Source organism: Crinia signifera, chromosome 4 (assembly GCF_055691185.1).
Source record: "Crinia signifera chromosome 4, ASM5569118v1, whole genome shotgun sequence".
Taxonomy (NCBI): Eukaryota; Metazoa; Chordata; class Amphibia; order Anura; family Myobatrachidae; genus Crinia; species Crinia signifera.
Genome location: NC_139220.1, coordinates 198897456 through 198920173, shown reverse-complemented (window position 1 = coordinate 198920173; position 22718 = coordinate 198897456). Strand labels below are relative to the sequence as shown.

The 22718-nt window shown below is 46.0% G+C and overlaps 1 protein-coding gene across 1 annotated transcript in view; it reads right to left on the bottom strand.

Moving 5' to 3' along the window:
- Positions 1-10020: 10020 nt before the first annotated feature.
- Positions 10021-22718, bottom strand: part of ITIH2 (inter-alpha-trypsin inhibitor heavy chain 2) — a 56389-nt gene continuing 43691 nt past the window's right edge. The window contains exons 18-21 of the mRNA XM_083183390.1: positions 19565-19763; positions 16969-17141; positions 12406-12517; positions 10021-10270 (exon numbers count right to left, since the gene is read on the bottom strand). Of these exons, the coding sequence (XP_083039516.1) occupies positions 10123-10270; positions 12406-12517; positions 16969-17141; positions 19565-19763 (632 nt within the window). The 3' untranslated portion in view covers positions 10021-10122. The remainder of the gene's footprint in view (positions 10271-12405; positions 12518-16968; positions 17142-19564; positions 19764-22718) is intronic.

Below are 22718 nucleotides of genomic sequence, written 5' to 3'. Positions count from 1 at the left end.
CAGTCTGGTGGCCCACCATGAAACAGGATGTTGCTCGTTTCATCTCTTGTTGTTCTGTTTGTGCTCGTCATAAATCTTCCAGAATTTCACCTGTGGGTACACTTCTTCCTTTGCTCATCCCAGAAATGCCGTGGTCCCATATTTCCATGAATTTCATTGTCGACCTTCCTCCATCTGCTCACTTTACCACCATTTGGGTTCGGTCGATCGCTTTAGCAAGATGGCACATTTTATTCCTTTGCATAAGCTTCCCACGGCCAAAGAATTAACACAGTTGTTTATTACCCATATTTTTAGACTTCATGGTCTTCCCGTGGATATAGTTTCGGACAGGGGGTCTCAGTTTGTGGCCAGGTTTTGGAGACACTTTTGTTCTTGTTTAGGGATACAGGTCAGTCTCTCGTCTGGGTACCACCCACAGTCCAACGGACAGACCGAAAGGGTCAATCAGGCCTTGGAGCAATATTTACGTTGTTTCGTTTCCAAGTGTCAGAGCAATTGGGCAGAGCTGGTACCATTGGCCGAATTTGCTTATAATAACTCCTATCATGTGGCTTCCAAAAGCTCGCCTTTTCTGTGTAATTATGGGTTCCATCCCAAGTGCAACTCCTTTTTGGCTCCCACAGTTTCCTCTAGATCTCCTTCTTCTACTGTGTCTCTCCTGAGGAAGTCGTGGCAAAAGGTGCATCTTGCTCTCAGACAGGCTTCAGCACGCTCTAAGATCTTTTTTGACAGACATAGGAGGCCATGTTTTTTCAGAGTAGGGCAGAAGGTTTGGTTGTCTACTCGTCACATTAAATTACGCCAGAGATGCCCTAAATTGGGACCCAGGTTTATCGGACCATTTCTTATCACGGAACAGATCAATCCGGTAGCATTCAGATTACGGCTCCCCAGAACATTACGGATCAATAATGTTTTTCATTGTTCCCTTCTCAAACCATGCTCGATGACTTCTCAGTCTGGGCCTGCACAGAACCATAAACCTGTCATCATTCAAGGTCATAAAGAGTTCGTCGTGGAACAAATATTAGATTCCAAGATCGTTCGGGGTCAACTCAAATTCTTGGTCCATTGGAAGGGTTTCGGGGAGGAGGAGAGGTCCTGGGTGCCCGAGCGATTCCTGCATGCGCCCAGGCTCAAAGCAGAATTTTTCAAAACTTTTCCGTCCAAACCTGGGTCGAAGGGTTCGGTGACCCCTCCTCAAGGGGGGGGTACTGTTAGAAACTGCACGGGCAATGCTAGCGCGTGCCCGGCAGTCTCTAGGCGGCGCGTCCCGGCAGTAGTTGGGCAGTCGGGACGCCGCCGCGTCACTATGACGGCAGTCTCTGGGCGGTGCGTCCCGGCTGTTGCTAAGCAGCCGGGACGCCGCTGCGTCACTGGGCGCACACTTCCGCCGGACAGCAACGTGCTTCCTGCGGCTCAGGCGCAGCCCCTTCCTCCCCTGCCGCAGCAGTTGCCTACGCGACGGGGGACGCCAGGCGGCCGCGGGTAGGAAGGGGTGCGCCGCTCGCAGCTGATCCATCAGGCGCCTTATTTAAACTTCCGGACCGGGAGACTCAGACGCCGGTTATAGTTCCTGACTCAGCGTCTAGAGTGTTCCCGGTTCCAGGCTCCTGTCTCCGTTGGTTTGCATTCGGCTGCAGTGTCCCTGTCTTGGCTTATTCAGCGTCCCAGTGTCCATCTCCTGGTTGCTCTTCCTGGCAGATCCTCGCCCAGGCAGTCTGCCTGTGGGGTTCAGATAAGTTGGGGTTTACCCTGTTCTCTTATCTTATCATTCAGTCGGTATTCATATTGTGTCAGCCTTTGTGTATTGTTACACCAGTCGGTATTCATATTGTGTCAGCCTTGTGTATTGTTACACCAGTCGGTATTCAGATTGTGTCAGCCTTTGTGTATTGTTACACCAGTCGGTATTTATATTGCGTCAGCCTTTGTGTATTGTTACACCTGTCAGTGTTTATATTGTGTCAGCGTTTGTGTATTATTACACCACTGGTTACTGTTTCTCCCCAGGGGGGTCTTTGTTAGGGTGTGGCACTCACACACCTCCTCAGTAGGGCTGGGTGGTCCTCGCCGATAGGGTCTCAGTTAGTTTTCCCCTTGCTCACCTCTGGCCTTGGCGGCCGCGTTGTCACTCGTAAGACCAGGTGGCATCGGGGTTGGAGCCTGACTAACGGGCTCCTTCGGACGCGGCTATTAGTGCTGAAGCCTAGTACTGCACGCGTCCGCCAATTCCACTAGGTGACAACGGAGTTAGGTTCGGTGAGGTCACCCAGGACCCTAACACCTCTATCCTGGGGTTAATATACTTAAGTCCATTATCCCGCACTTACCAGTTATTTATAGTTGTCTTTTAATATATTGACACTTGACACTGCCTAAGCTGACGCTTATGTCATGGCCGTGCGTTCCACGGCCTGACTAGAGGCATTCCAGCGGCAGGAAATCATGTGTGTGTTCCTGTTTGGTGTATTACACATCCTGTATCTTTGCCCTGCCTAAGCCGGCACCTGTGTCATGGCCGTGCGTTCCACGGCCTGACTGCATGCGCTCCAGCGGCAGGAAGGCATCTATATGCTAGCGGTCATTCCGTCGGGACACGCTGTCCACACTGGAGGGGGTGAGCAGTGGCGGACTTGTGCGGTAGTGTCTGTGAGGGATATTACACAGGATTAACATGTCTATATCAGGTTAATTTTATGGTATATTATGGTCATAGTTTGAGGATCCGGTTCCGGAACCGGAAGTGCGGTTTATGTGCGTTCCAGGGCACAGGTATACCAGGTGAGGTGATTAGACAGGTGAGTGCTGTTTGGCCGATTTTGGCTCCATCTGGGCCTTTATATATGGCTAGCAAGTCAGTTATGCTTATACCCTTGAGGAAGGTGGTCGCACCACCGAAACAGGCTGTCGGGTATTGATGCTTTGGAGCTGGTGACAGGTTCCCCTGTAACACTATACTGCTGTGATGGGTTTTGGATAAGTAACCTGCACCTTACTTTTTGTCTTATGATTCCAATGCAATGCCATGTGCTTTACCTTTTTTATGTGACATAAAGATGTTTTGTCTTTAAACTGGTGTGCAGACCACTCTCTGTCTAGGAGATACCCCATATATGCAATTTTATATGTGATCTGGCAACCTACTGTTCGCCTGGCGGTGTGCGGTTTTTCAACTGTACACATATGTACACAGCTTTAGATAGATAAATCTTTCTGAGTCAACCCAGCTTCAGTGTGTTGAGGATATACCTTAATGTACGCAAAAGAATAGGAACAGAGTAGATGAGGTTTCCTCGGTTATAAAAATTCACATGAGTGGTTTTAATCTGTGCTTTGTTCTTGTGAAGGGAGGAAACTTTCTGTCCCCACTGGTCATTGCCATAAGAAAACCATTAGCCTGGTGATTCCCAAACTCTACATTTAGGGTTTCAGGATGTCCATATTTAAGCACTGGTGACTTAGGGCCTTATTCTAGTTCACTCTTCACTCTTTCTGACAAAATCCTTCTTAGATGGACAAAACCATGTGCACTGCACGTGGGACAGATGTAAAATGTGCAGAGAGAATTAGATTTGGGTGAGTTATTTTGTTTCTGTGCAGGGTAAATACTGGCTGCTTTATTTTTACACTGCAATATAGATCTCACTTTGAAGTGAAACCCCACCCAAATCTAATTCTCTATGCACATTTTACAGCTGCCCCCTGCAGTGCAGCATGGTTTTGTCCATCTAAGAAGGATTTTGTCAGAAAGAGTGAACTAGAATAAGGCCCTTAGTGACTGATTTCAGCTTTGTATTTTGCTGGTCAACCATCTGCGACTGTATGCAAATGCTGCTACAAAGTCATTCTCTGGTATACATCCAAGCGTACACATGTGCAAGCCTGCAAGGACTGAGAAGATCACCTTCAGCATTCGTACATGCTGTAACACCGGTCTTGTGACCTATGACAGGAGGAGACTTAAGGGACATTCACACAGGGTGATGGGTGCCCCATGCTGAGGGATGTGCTTAACTCAGTGGTTCCAAACTGTGTGCCTAGGCACCCTGGGGTGCCTCTGGATATTTGCAAGGGTGCCTTGGGTTGGGGGTCCATGACCAAAACAAATGATTTGTGCTCAAAGTGATAGGCAAAACCAGTGCTGGTGGCTGCCAATCATAAAATGTATGGACAATAAGAACCACAGCTATATCCCCCCCCCCCCCACACACACACCAACCTGAGGGTGACAGTTGAGCACAATTTACTTTATTTTTTGTTTATTTATCCATAAGAAACTTTTTGACATGGGGTGCCTTGAACAAATGCTGATATTCTAGGGTGCCCTGGTTCTAGAAAGTTTGGGAATCACTGGCTTATACTTCTAAGTGCCAAGTGAAGTTGTCAAAATAGGTGTGCAAAATTACCAAGAAAACTATTTTATTCATTAAAATGATCTGTAGGGTTCACCTTTTATAGGAAATATAATATTTTTTTTACACAACAATGTATTTGAATTTATATAACAAATGTAAAGACACTGGCATTTTTAGCAGATATATCTCTCAAAGAGATGTTGGCACTCAAAGGGTTAAGCACAGATCGCTCAGCAAACATCTCTGACACACGTGATACTCCAGCGCTGTGTGCTGAGCAATCTGTGCAGACCAGTGTGCTCTGGCCCTGACGATTATCAGACAATTGCACGTTACACTGTGCACATGGTTTTTTGCCGCAGACCATTCACAAGATGAGTTTTCTGGGAGTGCCGCTGAAAACGCAGGTGGATCCTGGCCGTTGGGAAGGAGGGACACTGATGTCAGCAATGGCAAGAAAGTCTTGGCTTATGTGATTGCTGCATACTGGGGGGGATCCGAATGGGTGCTTGTGAATGGATTTCCTACCTGGCAAGGGCGGAGCACGAGCTCCGGGCGCCGAGACGTCGCCAGAGCCGTGCACTTTGCCGCCCTGCTCGCCCATCAGTCAGCCACAGTTAAGAAGAAGCCTGTGTGAGTGTGCGCCGCCCTCCAATCAGCCACTTCCCTCATCCCCCCTCCCCCCCCCCCGGACAGTGACAGTGACACTGCATCCGGAAAGACCAGAGCCCCACCCACCACCCCCCCCCGTCCCAGCATGCTGCAGGTGATGAAAGTAACTTTTCCCTTCCCTCCCTGCAGCCAGGGAAAAGTTACAACCAGGCCCCCCCCCGGCACCCCATCCGGCCACTCAGCTCCCCCGGCCACAGCCTCTGCTGCACAGACATTAGCCCAGGCAAATATTTTTTTCTTTACTACTGACATCTGTCAGTCTGCTGGTGTCTGTAGCCCCGCCCACTTGTGGCTGTTTGCCGCGATTCGCGGTGAGGGATGGGTGGGGCCTAAATGCTGCACTTGCATGTAATCGTGTCCATAGCCCCGCCCCCTCACCACCAACCCATGAATTGCAGGATTTTTAAACCATGGGTCAGAGATTTAAAGATGAAAAGGGCTGCTACACAGATCTGGCATCAATGACAGCTGATGTGGGTCCCCCCTCAAGATGTCAGTGTACAGTAAGTGTGTGTGCAGTGCACTACATGTATGTGTGTAAACAGTATCTGTGTTCTACTGTATACATGTGTTCTAAGTGTGTGTGCATGTATGCATGGTTGTGTAAATATGTATGTATTCTATGTGTGTGCGTTTGTGTATATGTATGTTCTGTGTGTATTTGTATGTGTGCACCATAGTTACAGGGGGGGACAACCGCGCCAAGCCCTGATGATTTGAGGAGGCACTGCACTGCAGTGTTAGCCGAGACCCAGCAGTGCTGCCCCCTTCGGCAGGGGAAAGTCATGTAAGGAGCCCCGCCAGCTTCTCTCCCCCTGGTGATTACACTGCAGGAGAAAGAATAGGAGCAAGTATCTACTCTGCTCCATGGCTGTTTGTCCCAGGTTCCTCATGTGGATCTGACCTGCGGCTGCTGGGGAGATCTGGCCTTTAACCCAGGTACATGGTTGTGTATGCTGCCAGGGGTGTGGGTCACTGCGTGAGGTGTAACGTGAATATGGGTCACTACATGAGGTGTAATGTGAATATGCGTCACTATGTGTTTTGTAGCATGAATAAGGGTCACTATGTGAGGTTAACGTAAATAAGGGTCACTACATGTGTTGTGTAATGTGAATAGGATTGTTCTACACTATGGCATAATTTTAATTGGGGGTACTATTGTGTGGCCATGCTAATTTATTTTATACCACACCCGATTTTTTTCCGCGCGCACTACTTCTTTATGGTGTTTCGATTGTATTTGGAAGGTGCACATAACATACTAGTACCATACCTGGCTAAGCTTGCTGGGTGGGGGGAGGGAAGGAAAGGAGAGTTCCCTCGGCAACGAGCAATTTCAGCCCCCCTTCGCAACAAGCAATTTCAAACCCCCTTGGCAACGAGCATGAAGCCTCTTGGCATCGAGCATGAAGCTCCTGGCAAAGAGCATGAAGTTCCCAGCAATGAGCATGTAGGTAAGTGGCACTTATGTGTCAAATGTGTAATGGGCATTACGGTTTGTGGTATATATGTATTATCTGGGATTTCATGTTAAATGCACCCCATTTTTTCATACCCCTACTATCCAACTACGCATGGAGTTGATTTTCTATAGTGTGGCGAGCACAGCGAGCCACCGTGCCCGAAGTGTGGCGAGCGGATGCGGTCTCATAAGAAAAACGGGAGCCCAGATATTACATAAGTACCCGGTTTGTTATATAGTATGTAATGGGCATTAGGGTTTGTTATATAGAAAGTAATGGGCATCATGTGTGGCATTATGTGTAATTGGCATTACGGCATGTGGCTTTATGTGCAATAGGTATTACAAAGTTCGCTAAAATGTGCAATGGGCATTACGGTGTGTGGTATAATGTTAAAGCACATGTAGATCTATCTCAGCCTCCAAAATATGACCCGCCCACTCTGTGATTTGCACTATGCCCCGACCCCTCTATGACTCACCACCTCACATGGAATGGTTGCCTAGCAGCAGAAACTTCAGGATATACAGCATACTAGAAGAGGGAGAGGGAGGAAGTGGTAGCAAGTTTTGGACGTACACCGAGGTGTATCTTCTATATGATTTTTATTTAAAAATGACCTGTCTGTTTTTCTTTTATTTCACTGAAACTCAGGGCCATATCACATATTTGTAGACAAGATGAAATGAGGGGTTAAAAAAAATCACATACTTTAGACAAACACACATGTATTGTGTGAAAAGAGAAAGTTTAGAAATTATTGGTGCAGAAAAATAGCATTTAAAGGATGCACATGGTCCTTGTTATGCCGTGTAATTTTCTCTTATATTAGAGTGAAAAGCACTGGTTTTACTGGAGAATTCTGCTACTAATGTGTCACTCTGTTTTCTGGCACAGAGACCAGGCTTTTATATATCTAGAATGGGTTACTGTTGCAATTAGATGTTTCCACCATGTGGCTTGTTACTTTGTAGGCTCGATGTGAGAACAGGACTTTTGTTCAGTGGCTAATGCGATCACTAGTGCCAATCTGTGCACAGTATCGTCTGGCCAATCTGATGGAGCCCACACACGCACCGATCCCGGCGTGCGTTGTGGGCTTAATTAGCACACATAGCATCGCATCGTATGCCTTGTGCATACGATGTGCATGCGATGCGATGCTATGCTAGAAAAGGCTAGTACAAAAAGTATGTGCAGCACATACTTTTTGTACTGTACGATGAGGTGCCGCGGGAGCGCGCACCCCATCGTACAGCATCACACCGCCGGCAACGGTGCGTGTGTGGGCTCCTTGACTCCTTGAATTTACAGGCACCTTTATATTATGTGCTTTCTGTTTCTAGGTCCGGTTCTGCTAATTTCTAGCCAATTATAGGCAATCAGGCTATTAATCTGGTCTATAGCAACATACTCATTCTAGGCATCATTTACAGCATTTATAGTATATTACAACATTTCTAGCGGCATTAACAAAGACCCTGGAGGTCCGACATGTGTTTCTTCCTGTCTAGCAGACTTGCTCCTTGTCCTTCTTACACAGCATACTAGCCTACATTTAAAAAATTGTGAAGGTGGCACCTAGAAGCATAGACTTGTACTGCTACATACGGGAGTTAAATGACTTACATCCAAATGTATATGAGCCCCAAAGCAGTTAGTAACATCTACTTTACCTGTTGGAGAAAAGACACTGATATGTGTCAGGGCGTGTTCATGTATTCATGGGTACTTGTGTAATAATTGGGCGCCAGATTTTTGATCGGGTCGGAAAAATTGCATTGATCGCATCGCATTGTGCCCAAATCGCATGCGATGCGATCGACGCGATTTTCCATAGGATTCCATGTTAAAATGGTCCTGTTCATTTCCCCACTATCCAAGTGGGCATAGAGTTGATTTTATATAGCGTGGTGAGTTTAGCGAGCCACCGAGCCCGTGGCGAGCACAGCGACCCCCATGAGGGGACGCGGAATACATTTTTAGTAATCCGCGTCCCCTCGCAGGGCTCGCTGCGCTATATAAAATCAACTCTATGCCCACTTGGATAGTGGGGAAATGAACAGGACCATTTTAACATTGACTCCTATGGAAAATCGCGTTGATCGCATCGCATGCGATTTGGTCGCGATGCGATGGACGCGATTTTACCGCAAAATCTGTTAAGTTATGGCATACAATTAATCGCATTGGGCGCCCGGATATTACTCAAGTACCTAAATGTGTTTTACAAGTGGTTCCACATAAGTGGCCATAACAAACCTTATTTGAATGAATGTAGCCATAGGGATCATTGGGGCAGATGTATTAAGCCCATAGGTGTGCGCACATTGAGTGTTAGGGGTGCACAGGCACCCCCTAATGCTGTGCCCCACCCTTATGAACACCTCTGCTGCTAACAATACCAGCAATACCCTTAACCAAAGACTTTTGCTTTTTAGAACTGTATTCCATTTAAAGAAGCGCCCATCAATCAATTATATGTGTGTTTGCATTGTTAATTGAACTAGACCATTGTCATATCACTAAATACCTGTGTCATCCATATATGTTTATGACTGTATTTGCATGTACTGTTACACAGAGTAATTAGAAGATTAAAACTGAAATAGGCAGGAGATTATGGTGCGGCTAAGAGACTTTCTATATTGTAGCGAGTGCCAATAGATGATGGAAGACACGCCTGATTGGCGGTGTTAGACACGCCCAATAGGTGGAGCTATGCACACTCCTTTGACTGTGCACCCCCTAATAAAATGTGCTGTGCACGCCTATGATTAAGCCTTAACAAGAGATAAATGCAAGGGTGATAAGGAGAGATAAACCTCCAGCCAATCAGCTCCTTACTGACTTTTTTCAAACACAGCCTGTAACATGGCAGTTAGCAGGTGATTGGCTGGACGTTTATCTCTCCTTATTACCCTTGCATTTATCTCTTATTAAGGTTTAATACATCTGCCCCATTGTGCTTTATAACCAATGCAGGGAAATGTCACTGATGATTCCATTTAAATGTATATATTTCTGATATATTGATCCATGATCACTGTACAGCTTACCAGACATGTTGGAAGACCAGTGAGACCAAAGGATGTAATGCTATTTGTCAATTCATATCTGAAAGTTACCTTTCTGTATACCAAAGCCAATAATACAATTATAAATTATGGGGTGTTTTCTGTGTGCTTGCCATTCATAGAGACTATGTAAAGACCGGACTCGGACTAGACCCTGGACCGCCTGACCGGACATCAAAATCTGAATCTTGAAGTGTCCAGTACCGGGGTGTCCTGTCTGGGGAATGTCTTGTCCGGGGGGGGGCTCCCCATGTGGTCCGGTTTTGGCTACATGCGCGGACCATACAGGGAGGCTTTATTCTCCCCCTCACCTCTCCCTGGTGACAGGTGTCACAGGCAGCCCCCCGGACAGCACACCCCCCTTGTCCTGTTCCGGTTTTTACCTATACCCCCACTCATGCCATTAATAGTATCTAAACCATGCTAGATAAAATAAGAATTGACTGAACTGAAAAAAGTCCATATTTTTATTATATACTGTATTTATGTTTTAAGCACAATTTTTGACACATTTATCTATTTAGCCCATAGATCGTGCAACAATTTTCAAGGGTGTTTTAAAGTGCTGTAGAGCTGAGGTACTATATAGTCTTTATAATGTCCATCGATGAAACCTTTTCCACTGTTGTGTACAAACCAGCAGGTTACGTTGGTTCCTTGCACCGTGTTTAAATGGTAGTCTTTTTGTACACCTCTGCATAAAGAAACAGCAAGATCAGTTAGGTTGCCTTGCACATTAACTAATAAAGGCCCATACACACTAAGATATTTTGATTTCAAAAGAATTTGCCAAATAGATATCTCTATCACTAAAGCAGTGCGTACACCATACTTGCCTACTTTTGAAAACTAGTTTTAGGGAGATTATAGTTGGTAGTAGAATTTTGCAAAGCGCCCCACTGAGGGAGCGTGTCATGCTCCTCCCAAAGGGCGTGTATATTTCCATATATGGAGAGATTGTGAAAAGAGATTGTGAACATGGCACCTAGATGCTTGAGTGCGTACTGCTACATCTGAGAGGAATCTTTTAAAATGACATATCCACATGTAGATGAGCCCCAAAGAAGTTAGTAAGAGATACTATACTTGGTAAAGTGCTGGGAAATGGTGGTGATGATACAATGTAAATGTATATATCTCATTTTTTCCCCCAAAAAATGTAACAGTGTAATGTGTGGTAGGTGAAATGAGGGAGATTGCTGGACTAATGAGGGAGAGAGGGAGATTGCTGTTATTTCAGGGAGTCTCCTGCAGAATGCAGGAGGGTAGGCAACTATGGCGTACACACTAAGCTATTTTCCCCAAATAGCAAGAGGTTTTCAGTAGGCCAAAGACTTTGCTGAAAAGCTTTCATTATAAAGGGGAATTTACATAATGGACTGAGTTTGAATTCCAATGGGAGCAGGGGCCATTTTATTCAGTGCATTATTGTTCTTGAGGTCTGATTCACAACTGATTGCTGGGCTGTGTATATTCAAAGCCCAGCGATCAGGTAAACCCCGCCCCACGCCGCTGCGACTGGGCAAAATCCTGCCCATGTGCACGGCACCAATTTCATTTGCAGCCATGCACGTAGGGAGAAATCCATTCACTTGCACCAGCAATGTATACGTTACCGCCATATAACAAAATATACATTTGGGGCATTGGCGGCGGTAACATATAGATTGCTGGCCTGTGAAAAATTGAAGGCATGGCTATGTGCGACAGGGGACTATGCACAGCATAATGCCCATTACACAATATACCACACACCATAATGCCCATTACATGTTATGCCACATAAGTGTTGCTTACTTACATGCTCATTGCTAGGGTTTTCTTGGTCTTTGCCAGTGGTTACATGCTCAGTGCCATGAGGAGTTACTGTGTACACTGCACTGTGTGGTAAAGGAGACAGCCAAGCAGAGCAGTGGGAAACCCAGCTGTCTCAGAGCAGGTCCATCCATCTGCGGCTATTTTAAATGACACACCGGCTTGCGAGCCAATTTGAGCCCTGGACATGGCAGTCAATCAGGTAGCAGTGGCTCCAGTTTGGCTGCTGGGCCACAAACTCCAATTGGCTCGCAAGTTGGTGCGCCATTTCAAATAGCCCTGCCATGGACAGACGAGCCTGCTCTGAGTGAGACACCCGTCTTTACCACCGCTGAACTGTTCCATCTCCAAAATGGAACTGGCTCACTTTCACCATTCCGGCTCATTTTAACACCTGGTAGGAAGTGGTGCCAATAATATACACATTGCTGGCCTATATGGGTTTGCTGAGAATGAAGCAGGCGGGTGAGCAGGGCGAAGCAGCAGGGTGATCCGCAGGGCAAACAAAAATTTTCAGCACGGCGGTGTACACACAGTGCGATGATGGATGAAAAACCATCCATCATCACTAGATCTGTTGGGAAAACAAGCAGATCAACCACCTTCCTAGCGATTATGTGGGAGTGCGCATTATCGCTAGTCGGGCATCGCTGGGCCATACACACAAGGTGATTTAAATCTGTCTGATCGGGACATAGGATAGGGTGGTATATTTGGGGCCTTTGTAATTTTTACAAATTTAATTGGTGAATGATAGTAGCCAATTGAAAATCCTTGACCTCTAAATGGAGAAATGAAAGAGAGGTCTAAGGTCTGGAGAGGTCTAAGGTCTGGACTGGTTCATATAAGAATCTATAGACACAAAAGATATCAGTTGATATTTTGATTTATAAACATAATTAAAACCTCTATAAACACTGAATTGTGTCACCCACTTCAAAAGCTGAAAGGTGAATGAGAATGCCACACTGTTTTGTTTTCCCCCACATAAATGATATAGATATTTATACAAACCTTGTAACCATGAGCTTGTGTCCTTTTACATTCATTGTAGCTACAGGTTTATGAGGATCAGTTCCAGGCCTTACGTCATAGACACTTACTTCTGGCTCTTTCATAAACTGGCCTAGATTAAAGAAGACACATTGCATTATGTTATTGTAAAGTCCCATATACATTACCTATAAGCAGACCTTTGTACGTTACAGTATTACATCTCGAAAATTTTTGTTAGGAGAAAGTGGTTTTGGGGCACTCATGTTAAAAAAGTTTTTGAATTTTTTGAATATATATATTTTTTTAATAAATCATTTATAAGATATAGTTTTGGTTACACTCACAGATATGCTTTGATTGAGGCTATATTTTAATGGTTGATATTTTGTATACATTTACAAATTGGTGAGATCTAGAGGTATATTGGTATCCTTAGTATATAAGGTAGATACTGACCTAAATAGGTTATATACTTTTCCCTGGTAAGTATACTGTATGTATACTGTATACACCCCTGATGAAAACCGGGACACCCCGGTTGAAACAGCTGTTGGGACAGCTGTCTGCACTGTTACTTTAACATGCCTGTATTGTAAATACACTTCATCTTTGTTTCACTTGAACTTGAGTGCTGATTCGTTTTTGCTCTATCTGCTGCTGCCGTGGATTGGGTGAGTGTGAACCTATATTTAAGTATATGGTAAAGATTTTGGTTATTACGTGGTTATTAAGAGCGGTGTGATTACCCACAGCACCTGATCTTCCCTGGGGTTCTCACCTCTCAGGTACTGGTCAGGCCCTCAATGGTTTTGCTGCAAAAATCGGATGAGATTGGGCCCATCCCATCGGATAGGGCCGTGGGTATGTGTAGCTCACCACTTGTATCAATCTGTATAGGATACGCTCATTACTGCTGGGGGAGAGTGATGGTTAATGTGTGGTGATGAGAAAAAAATTGTATTACATCTCGGTCAGATTGTACAAACATGAATGAATTTTACAGTAGTCTCAAATGTAAAGGTTTTATTCTTAAACTCAGTGGCGTAGCTACATATGTGGCAGTGGTCAGCGGTCAGCACTTGTCTCACATCAGTCGGAACCACATATATTATTGAATGTAAACACACATGCATTATCCACTAGAGTTCTTTTGGTACTTGTTTCCTATTTGCTTAGTGGGCTATTCTGCGTAGTGAAATCGCAGTGCATGGGCCATTTTAGTGCCATGCAATGTGCGATGCAATGCGATTTTTTTCATGTCATTTATTCACTGATCTGTGTGCCCCAGGGCATTGCATGCGATCGCATCGCACCTCCCGCAAAATCACATGTGATTTTATAGGGTATGCGATGCCATTACATTAGGTATACAATAATATGATTGTATAGGTCCTAAAAAGAGTTTTTACGCACCCCCCCACTATCCACGCCACCCCGAAGCGTGGCGAGTGCAGCGAGTGGGTACACGTCCTACGACTTTTTCATACCCCCACTATCCACTTCGGAGTGGAGTTGAATTTATATAGTGTGGCGAGCCCAAAGCATGGCGAGCAGACGTGGAATACATGTAAAGTAATCCGCGGCCCCTTGCGGGGCTCGCTGCGCTCCCCACGCTTCGGCCTCGCCACACTATAGAAAATCAATTCCATGCCGACGTGGATAGTGGGGGTATGAAGAAGTTGGAGGACGCGTTCCAATGCCCCTCGCGGGGCTCGCCACAATTCGGGGTGGGGTGGATAGTGGGGGTTGCGTAAAACCGATTTTTAGGACATACAATCAAATCATTGTATAGCTAATGGCATGACATCGCACACCCTATAATATCGCATGCGATTTTGTGGGAGGTGCGATGCAATGCGATGTGATATAGTGGAGAAAAAAGACCATTGAAAAAATTACATTGAAAAATCGCATCGCATGCCGTTATAATGGCGATTTACCTACGGTGCCGTACGTAGAAAATCTGGGCGCCGTTCTAGGAACCAAGTAGCGTTCTATCAAAAGTGACCTTTTCCACAAGTGTGATGGAAGGCTAAGGTAGTTTGTTAGCGTGCCCTTACCAGTAGCGTTAGCAGCAGGATTTTAAGCAGATATAATTGCACCAGAATCTGTTTCCACTCCTTACACACTAATAAGCATTGCAGTGTCTGGATATAGTGGGATGTCTTTGCTCTATACAAAGCTGAATTCTGAAAACTGCTTAACATGCCTCTTGATAGTTTATGATACATATATGTGGTATTTTTATGTACGGTATATCTTATGCGATCCTAGCATGGTCTCCGGGATCCGTTACATTTATATTGTAGGCCTTTCGATCTCCAGCTCCGATGCAATGAGCAAGGAACCACGCCTCGGATGTTAATGTAATGTTAATGTTGTTAATGTAAATTTCACTTATGAGAAAATGATCTGCTACAGTTATTTCCAGTCATTTCCAGACCTTGCCTCTCCTCTCCCTCATAAGACCATAACACTTGTTCACGCCTTCATTATTACACACCTGAATTATTATCCCTTGCAGGATTTCCCATACCACCTTTTACATCTTTATTCCCTCCTAAATGCTTTTTTATACTGCTCTGTCTGCCTTCTTACTCTGCCACCTGCATTGGCTCCTTATCCCATGCAGAATCCTCACTTTCACCTACAAAGCATTACATTCTCCTCACCTGCCTACATCTCCAAACTCATTTGCCTTCAAACCTCCTCCTACCCCCGCTCAATTGGTGATTTGTCGTTTCCTCTCCTTTCTAGTGATTATCACAATTACCCCCACCTCCAAGACTTTTACTACACTGCAACCAATCTTTGTAATGTTTCCTCTTTCTATGGCCCTTATTCTGGTTCACTCCTTCTGCCAAATTCCTTCTTAGATGGACAAACTATGTGCACTGCAGGGGAAGATGTAAAATGTGCAGAGATAATTAGATTTGGGTGAGTTATTTTGTTTCTGTGCAAAAATACTGACTGCTTTATTTTTACACTGCAATATAGATCTCACTTTGAAGTAAAACCAGGGTCGGCTCTACCATTAGGCAGCTTTAGGCATCTGCCTAGGGCGCCAGGATCTGGAAAGCGCCACCAAATCAAAAAATCAAGGATGTAGGTGGCGACTGTGGAACTTTTAATACCTCACACCTCCATACTTTCCCTTAAAACATACTTCCCTACATTGCTGCCCCCTCCTCCTTGTACTCTTTTGTGGGTGGCAAAGGGGAGGGTGTAGAGGGCCTCCAGGGAAAGCAGAAGACTTGCCCATCTTCCCAGGGGGCCTGGGAAGACCACGTGATTTTTTTTTCTGGGGGGGGGGGGGGGGGGGGGGGGAGTAGTTTGATGTTTTTCCTAGGGTGCTGAATAGCCTGACACCGCCCTGACCCCACCCAAATCTAACTGTCTCTGCACAAGTAACATCTGCCCCAGCTGCAGTGCACATGGTTTTGTCCATCTAAGAAGGAATTTGCCAGATGTAGTGAACCAAAATAACCCCCTATATGCGTCTCTTCGCCAAACCCTATTGCTTCAAATGATCTTTCAAAACTAGCCTATTAACTAAATCTCTACCTGATTTGTTCTGGCCCTCTTACATGCTTAACCCCCTTGTATGTAATACATCCATTTTCTCCCCAGTCACTTTGGAATTTTAGCTCTTATAACTGGAGCCCTTCTTTCAACCTAATACCTCAACCTCAGCAAATACAGTATATTTACATGTAATGTATACAGATTATGCTATTTTATTCCTTTGGTTCCTTTGGACAGGAAAATACTCTTGTCTCCTGACTTGGATGCACGAGCAGTGGCGTAACTAATGGTTCGCAGCCCTAGCAGTGGCGGGGGGGGGGGGGGGGGAGGGGGAAGCTATCTCCATGGGGACGCAAGTCACGGCAGGCACAGAGATCTAGGACTGCCCCCTTCCCGACATCTGATAGCCTCCGGCTTCGAACCATCTGCGGCATGGCACTGCCTGCAGTCACCTGCCCTGCACTGCCATGAGCCAGGTCCCATATCCCGCCTGGCTCACACCGCTCCGGCTCTCCTGCTGCCAGCTGCTCCATGGGCACTTCCCGCAGTCACCTGCCCTGCACTGCAGCAGTCGAGCAGTGTTACTCAGACAGGATTTAGGAGCAGGGCTTACAGAGGCAGACAAGTGTCAGAAACTTTTTTGCATGGGGGAGCAAAATATCTAGTTACACCCCTGTGCACGATGCTTTTAGTTATGCTATTATATCCCTGTACAATCTAGATCAGGCATTCCCAACCACGGTCCTCAAGGCACACCAACAGTGCAGGTTTTAGTTATATCCAGGCTTCAGCACAGATGGTTTAATCAGAATCACTCAGATACTAGTTAAGTCACCTGTGCTGACGCCTGGATATCTCCAAAACCTGCACTGTTGGTGTGCCTGGAGGGCCGTGGTTGGGAATGCCTGATCTAGATACTCGAATGAGTATAGGCTATTGGTTACTCTGCTCATGCTGTTGCCATGATACTGTACTATTAGTGTTAGCTGTGAAATCTTTGAAGGCAAATTCAAACAGACTGGCAAATGATCTTTTCAGACCCCAGCATTAATGTACCTATTAAGCCATGTGTTGCACCAGAAAACACGCCACTAGAAGGGAAGTAAAGTCCAAGGAAGTCTACATTGACGGGGTGATTCTTCCAGACACGATGTAGAATAATCAGGAATGTCATATCGTTATCCACAGTGATGGTGATGTTGCTCTCCTTTTTCACTGATACAGCAAGCCTGTAAAATGAACCATTTAGCTACACCATAATGTAAACATTGTCTAATAGTCTCCTTTTTCTTTGGGTGTGCTGTCTAATAACTTTCAGAGTTTCAATAGATAAAAGCTAATTCAGGGCAATAATGTTGTTGATTAGTAAAAGTGGTGTCTAATTCACACTCAAACCAGTGTTATTTCTATAACATTAGTACATTTTCAAAATAGCATTAAGACCCTGATCCTGTGTGACCAAGGCCGGCTCTACCATTAGGCAGCTGCCTAGGGCACCAGGATTGAAATGTGGGCCCCACCAAGTCTGCCTATCAAAAAATTAACAATGCTCATGATGAAGACAGTCCTGATACCGGCAGGGCCGGCGCCACCACTAGGCAGCTCTAGGCATTTGCCTAGGGCGCCGGCACCTGGAGAGCGGCAGTACGCCCCTCACCCCCAGCATGTGCATATAGCTGGCGGCGTCGGCGTCCCTGCAGTGCTGGAGCGGGCAGGGGTGTCCGTGCCGCGGGGTACCTGCGGCGCTGTCACTGTGTATACAGCTGCTGCTGGCGGCGAGGTCCCTGCAGTGAATAAAGAATAACTAGCGCTATGCGGCGGCGCGGGAAGCGCTTCTGGGTTTGAAAACACTTGCCACACGCTGATTGGCTGAGATTCAGCCAATCAGCATGCGGCAAGTGTTTTCAAAATCAGAAGCGCTTCCTGCGCCACCGCATAGTGCTAGTTATTCTCTATTCACTGCAGGGACCCCGCCGACGACAGCAGTTGTATACACAGTGACAGCGCCGCAGGTACCCCCGCGGCACGGACACCCCTGCCTGCTCCAGCACTGCAGGGATGCCGACGCCGCCAGTTTTATAATACAGGTACCACCCACCCCCCGGGCACCGGGGCGCCCCCACCCCGACTCGCCTGGGGCGCTCTGGTGCCTTGCAGCGGCCCTGAATACCGGTGGCGACTATGGCACTTCTATGATGCGACCTTCACTTGAGGGGTTCTGGAAAGTGAGTATTGGTGGCAGTGTGGGGTTGGGGGGCAGTAGGTTGAAGTTTTGCTTAGGTTGCTGAAAGGGGATGCGGTCATTTGGTCTACTGCATTATGGTAGACAGTCATTAGGTCGAATCCATTAGGTCGACATGCTAAAAGGTCGACATGACTCTAGGTCGACATGGGAAAAGGTCGACATGATTCTAGTTCGAAAGGTCATTAGTTCGACAGGTCATTAGTTCGACAAGGTCATTAGTTCGACATTGTCTATGTCGACATTCACAAGGTCGACATGGAGTTTTTCACTGTTTTTTTGAGCCAACATGTGCCGACAGGCGGTATTTCATGCCCTACCATCCACTAGGGCGTGGTGGGAGAATAAAATAGTGTGCCGAGCGTAGCGAGGCACCGTGCCCAACGCATAGCGAGCGCAGCGAGCGATGCGAGGGGATGCAGTGCACTTTAAACTGTGTCCATGTCGACTGTGTTGACATTCAGGTAAAAAAACAGTGAAAAACCCCATGTCGACCTTGTGAATGTCGACATAGACAATGTCGAACTAATGACCTTGTCGAACTAATGACCTGTCGAACTAATGACCTTTCGACCTAGAATCATGTCGACCTTTTCCCATGTCGACCTAGAGTCATGTCGACCTTTTAGCATGTCGACCTAATGGATTCGACCTAATGACTTTCGACCATAATGCAATAGACCAAATGATCCCAACCCGCTGAAAGCATTACCCCGGCCCTGTGTGTGACCTGTACTTTGTTCTTACATATTGTATAGAGGGGAAAAATACATAAAAGACACTGTTAATAATGGGAATAAAAGTGGTGCGTATATACTAGATAATAATTTTATTTATATAGCGCTCTTTCTCCAATAGGACTCAAGGTGCTTAACAGATAGAATGAATGTAATACAGTACAGGAACAATGGCGTACAGAAAGCAGCATCTCACTCGAGGAGTGACATCTAATTAGCAGCCATGTAGTGGGCGGCAATAGGTCCTGGAGGCTGCTTATTGGGGATTATGTGCACACCCACAGCATAATACCCGATAACAGCAGGTATTGGGAGAAGGGATGCCGGCACCGATGTCAATAGGGTAGCCCCCTGACATCTGTAGGTTATAAGTATAGTAAAGGTGTGAACTTGTTGGTTACTGACACTGTCTTGTATGATCACCCTGTTCGTGTACCTATGTAAAGCACTACAGAATTCTTGTGGCACCATATAAATAATAATAATAATAATAAGATGGCGCACATATCCTTCAGAATCAACTGTTGTGAATTCTACATATTTATATCCACACTTATTGTATAGTATTGTAAGTTCTAACACTTTAAGGTGTTCATGGGTTTATATAATAAATATTGACCTATTTCAAGATAAAGTTAAATTGGATAATAATATGGTTGATTTCTACACTCACCTCTTGTAGGTCAAAGTGGTGGACTCAGACCAAGACATTACTCTGTTGTAAGATGCATCTTTCAATGTTATTTTCTCAGTGCTTATTTCAATCCTTATATCCAGGTGCTTGAAATACATGGCAAATGTACCAAAGTAGCTGCTTAGCTTGCCATCCTTGGCTTTTTTGGCTGTAACGATCTTCCCATTAATCACAATACCTACAGTAACCAAAAGGAAATACAGTATTACTATTCCATTCAGATCTTATATTTGCTGCTTCTTTGAGAAACTGTCTATTACAGTGGTTGCCAAATGTTTTTGTATCACGGTGCCAAACAGTATCAGCATTTTCTTTTGCGGCACCTCTAGGCCAAAAGAGTCTTATTGAGAAATTTAGAAATAAATATTTATTTAAGTACATTGTGTTTATGTCAACCTTAGGTTTAATTATATTGTGAGGGGAGTTGCTAGTATTTCTGATAACAAGTATTACTGCTTAAGTTGTTTTCTTTTTAGATATCTTGGGATAACAAATTCTGTATCTGAGGGGGCAGAACGGAGTCATTTAGGGGCTACCTTTCCATTTAAAGGTACTAAATAAAACATGTAATTATCAAGTCATAACCTGACGAAGGCTAAATTGGCCCCTACATTTTTTTAGAGTTTAAAGTCTATTTATCTGTGACCTCACATCTCTTGAAAATGGACAAGGTCCAGTATTTTGAATGGCACTTAAAAGTGATTTTCTATTCAACACCACTGACACAAAACGGACAATTTCAATTTTTTTCATCTTTCTCTAACAAGTGCCTAATTCAGACCTGATCTCTGGGCTGCCAAAGTGAAATCCTGCCCATGCAAACCTGCAAATTCCTTAGCATGGTTTGTGAAAATTAGCTGGATCGATGATTTGCTGCATATCCAATCACAAACCGATAACCAATTAATTATTTTTCCAGTGTGTGCAGTCCGGGCCCATTCTGGACCACAGCCAGCGATTCAAATTCGCCCCCTGCCCAGAGTCGGGGTTTGCGCATGCACATTTCTGTGCATGTACAAACCCTGACTGCAAGAGATGGGGGCGGTAGCGTGGCTGGGCCATGGGAACGCCCAGCGTTTTATGGGTGTCCCCATGAAAATGTGAGCATTCCCATGGGTAAGCTGGTGGGCGGAAGCATGTCGGGAGCGGGAGCTGATGTCACATGACATCAGCCGCGCGGCCCTGTCTTCCTCCCAGCACCCGCAAATTAAATTCAGTTCAGACTGACTTCTATTTGCGAAGGCAGGAGAAATCTGCGACCATCGATTGAATTCTCCTGCAGCGGTGGCATGCGAGGGGATTGGACTTTGTTACACATCCCATCGCATGGTTGCGAGGGGAAACGGTGGAAGGGGGGGTATTTGGCAGGTGGCCGCTCTGGTGCTCGGTAAGCTACGTTCTTTGCAGCTTACCAGCTTACTGAGCCAACCAGAATTAGGCCCCCTGTGTGCAACCCAGGACTTACTCAGTAGGTGCTATAGAAACAGTTGGATCGGGGCCAGAGCTGAGTTTCCCTTCAAACTCATTTGCAGCCATGCGATCAGATCTGAATTAGGATGCTAGTGGAAAAAGGTGTAGAAGCCAGATCGCACCCGGGTTGGAGCTGGGAACAAAATCCTGGGCGTGACCTGCCTTGTCTAGTGGAAAACGGGTCTTAGCCTGACACTTCCCTAATTCTGTAGCAGAAACAGGATGATTGAGGCCGGCACTGACGTCACATACCCGCCCTTAAAACACCTGGGTACGCCAGCGATCTCAGACACTCCCCAAAAATGGCTGGTTATTGCTCCGACTTCCTGTCAGTCACATTGCGAGGGAATTGCGATTAGATATTTTCGCTATTTTTGTCACTCACAACACAATCCGTACACATGCGCAGTTGTATGATAATCGATAATTCAGTAATTAACTCTGAATAACCCCTAATATCAGCCGAACTAGCAAGTATAGGGGATGGAGAAGCTTGTTATACAGTAAAGTCTTGGTGGCTGTGTCTGTGCCTTTTAACAGAGCCCCTTCATCATGTAAGCCCTTATTGCTAGCACTATGGGTAGTTTACTACAGAGGCATTTTCACTTCTGCTATAATAACTGGTTACTTGTTTCCTAGAAGGGCGCCCATCGCTGGCATCGCATGTACGATGCGATGGCCGTGATTTTACATAGAAATGCATGGGAAAATGTAAGTCGCATCGCATGCAGCCAAAAAATCGCATGCGATGCCACCGACGCGATTACCGATGTTACATAGGGAACAATGTTAAATGGCCCAATTGACCCGATTTTACATAGGGAACCATGTTAAATGGCCCACAGACCCCAAATAGCCACCCTGAAGTGTGAAATGGCCCCCCCAATTGTTAACGCCACCCCACAATCAACATCAACCCGAAGCGTGGCGAGCGCAGCGAGCCCACGAGGGGCGGCGGTACGCGTCCTCTGACCTTTTCATACCCCCACTATCCACGTCGGCGTGGAGTTGAGAATAGAAAGTGTGGCAAGCGCAGCGAGCCACCGAGCCCGAAGCGCGAAGAGCGCAGCGAGCCCTGCGAGGAGACGCGGAATACATGTTAAGTAATCCGTGTCCCCTCGCGGGGCTCGCTTCGGGAGCGTGTTCCGTGTCCCCACGCTGGGCTCACTATGCTCGCCACGCTTCGGGCTCGGTGGCTCACTGCGCTCGCCACACTTTCTATTCTCAACTCTACGCCGACGTGGATAGTGGGGGTATGAGAAGGTCGGAGGACGCGTACCGCCGCCCCTTGCGGGCTCGCTACGCTTCGGGTTGACGTTGAACGTGGGGTGGCGTTAACAATTGGGGGGGGGGGGGGGCATTTCACACTTCAGGGTGGGTATTTGGGGTCTGTGGGCCATTTAACATTGTTCCCTATGTGAAATCGGGTCAATTGGGCCATTTAACATTGTTCCCTATGTGTAATCGCGTCGATCGCATCGCATGCGATTTTTTGGCCGCATGCGATGCGACCGACGCAATTTTTTTCCTTGCGATGCCTAAGATCAAAATTGTGGGCGCCCTTCTAGGAAACAAATACCAATAACTGCTTTATTTTACAGTACAATACAAAGGTAATAATTAAATGAGTTCTCTGTACACAAACTTTTGAGCTTTAACAATG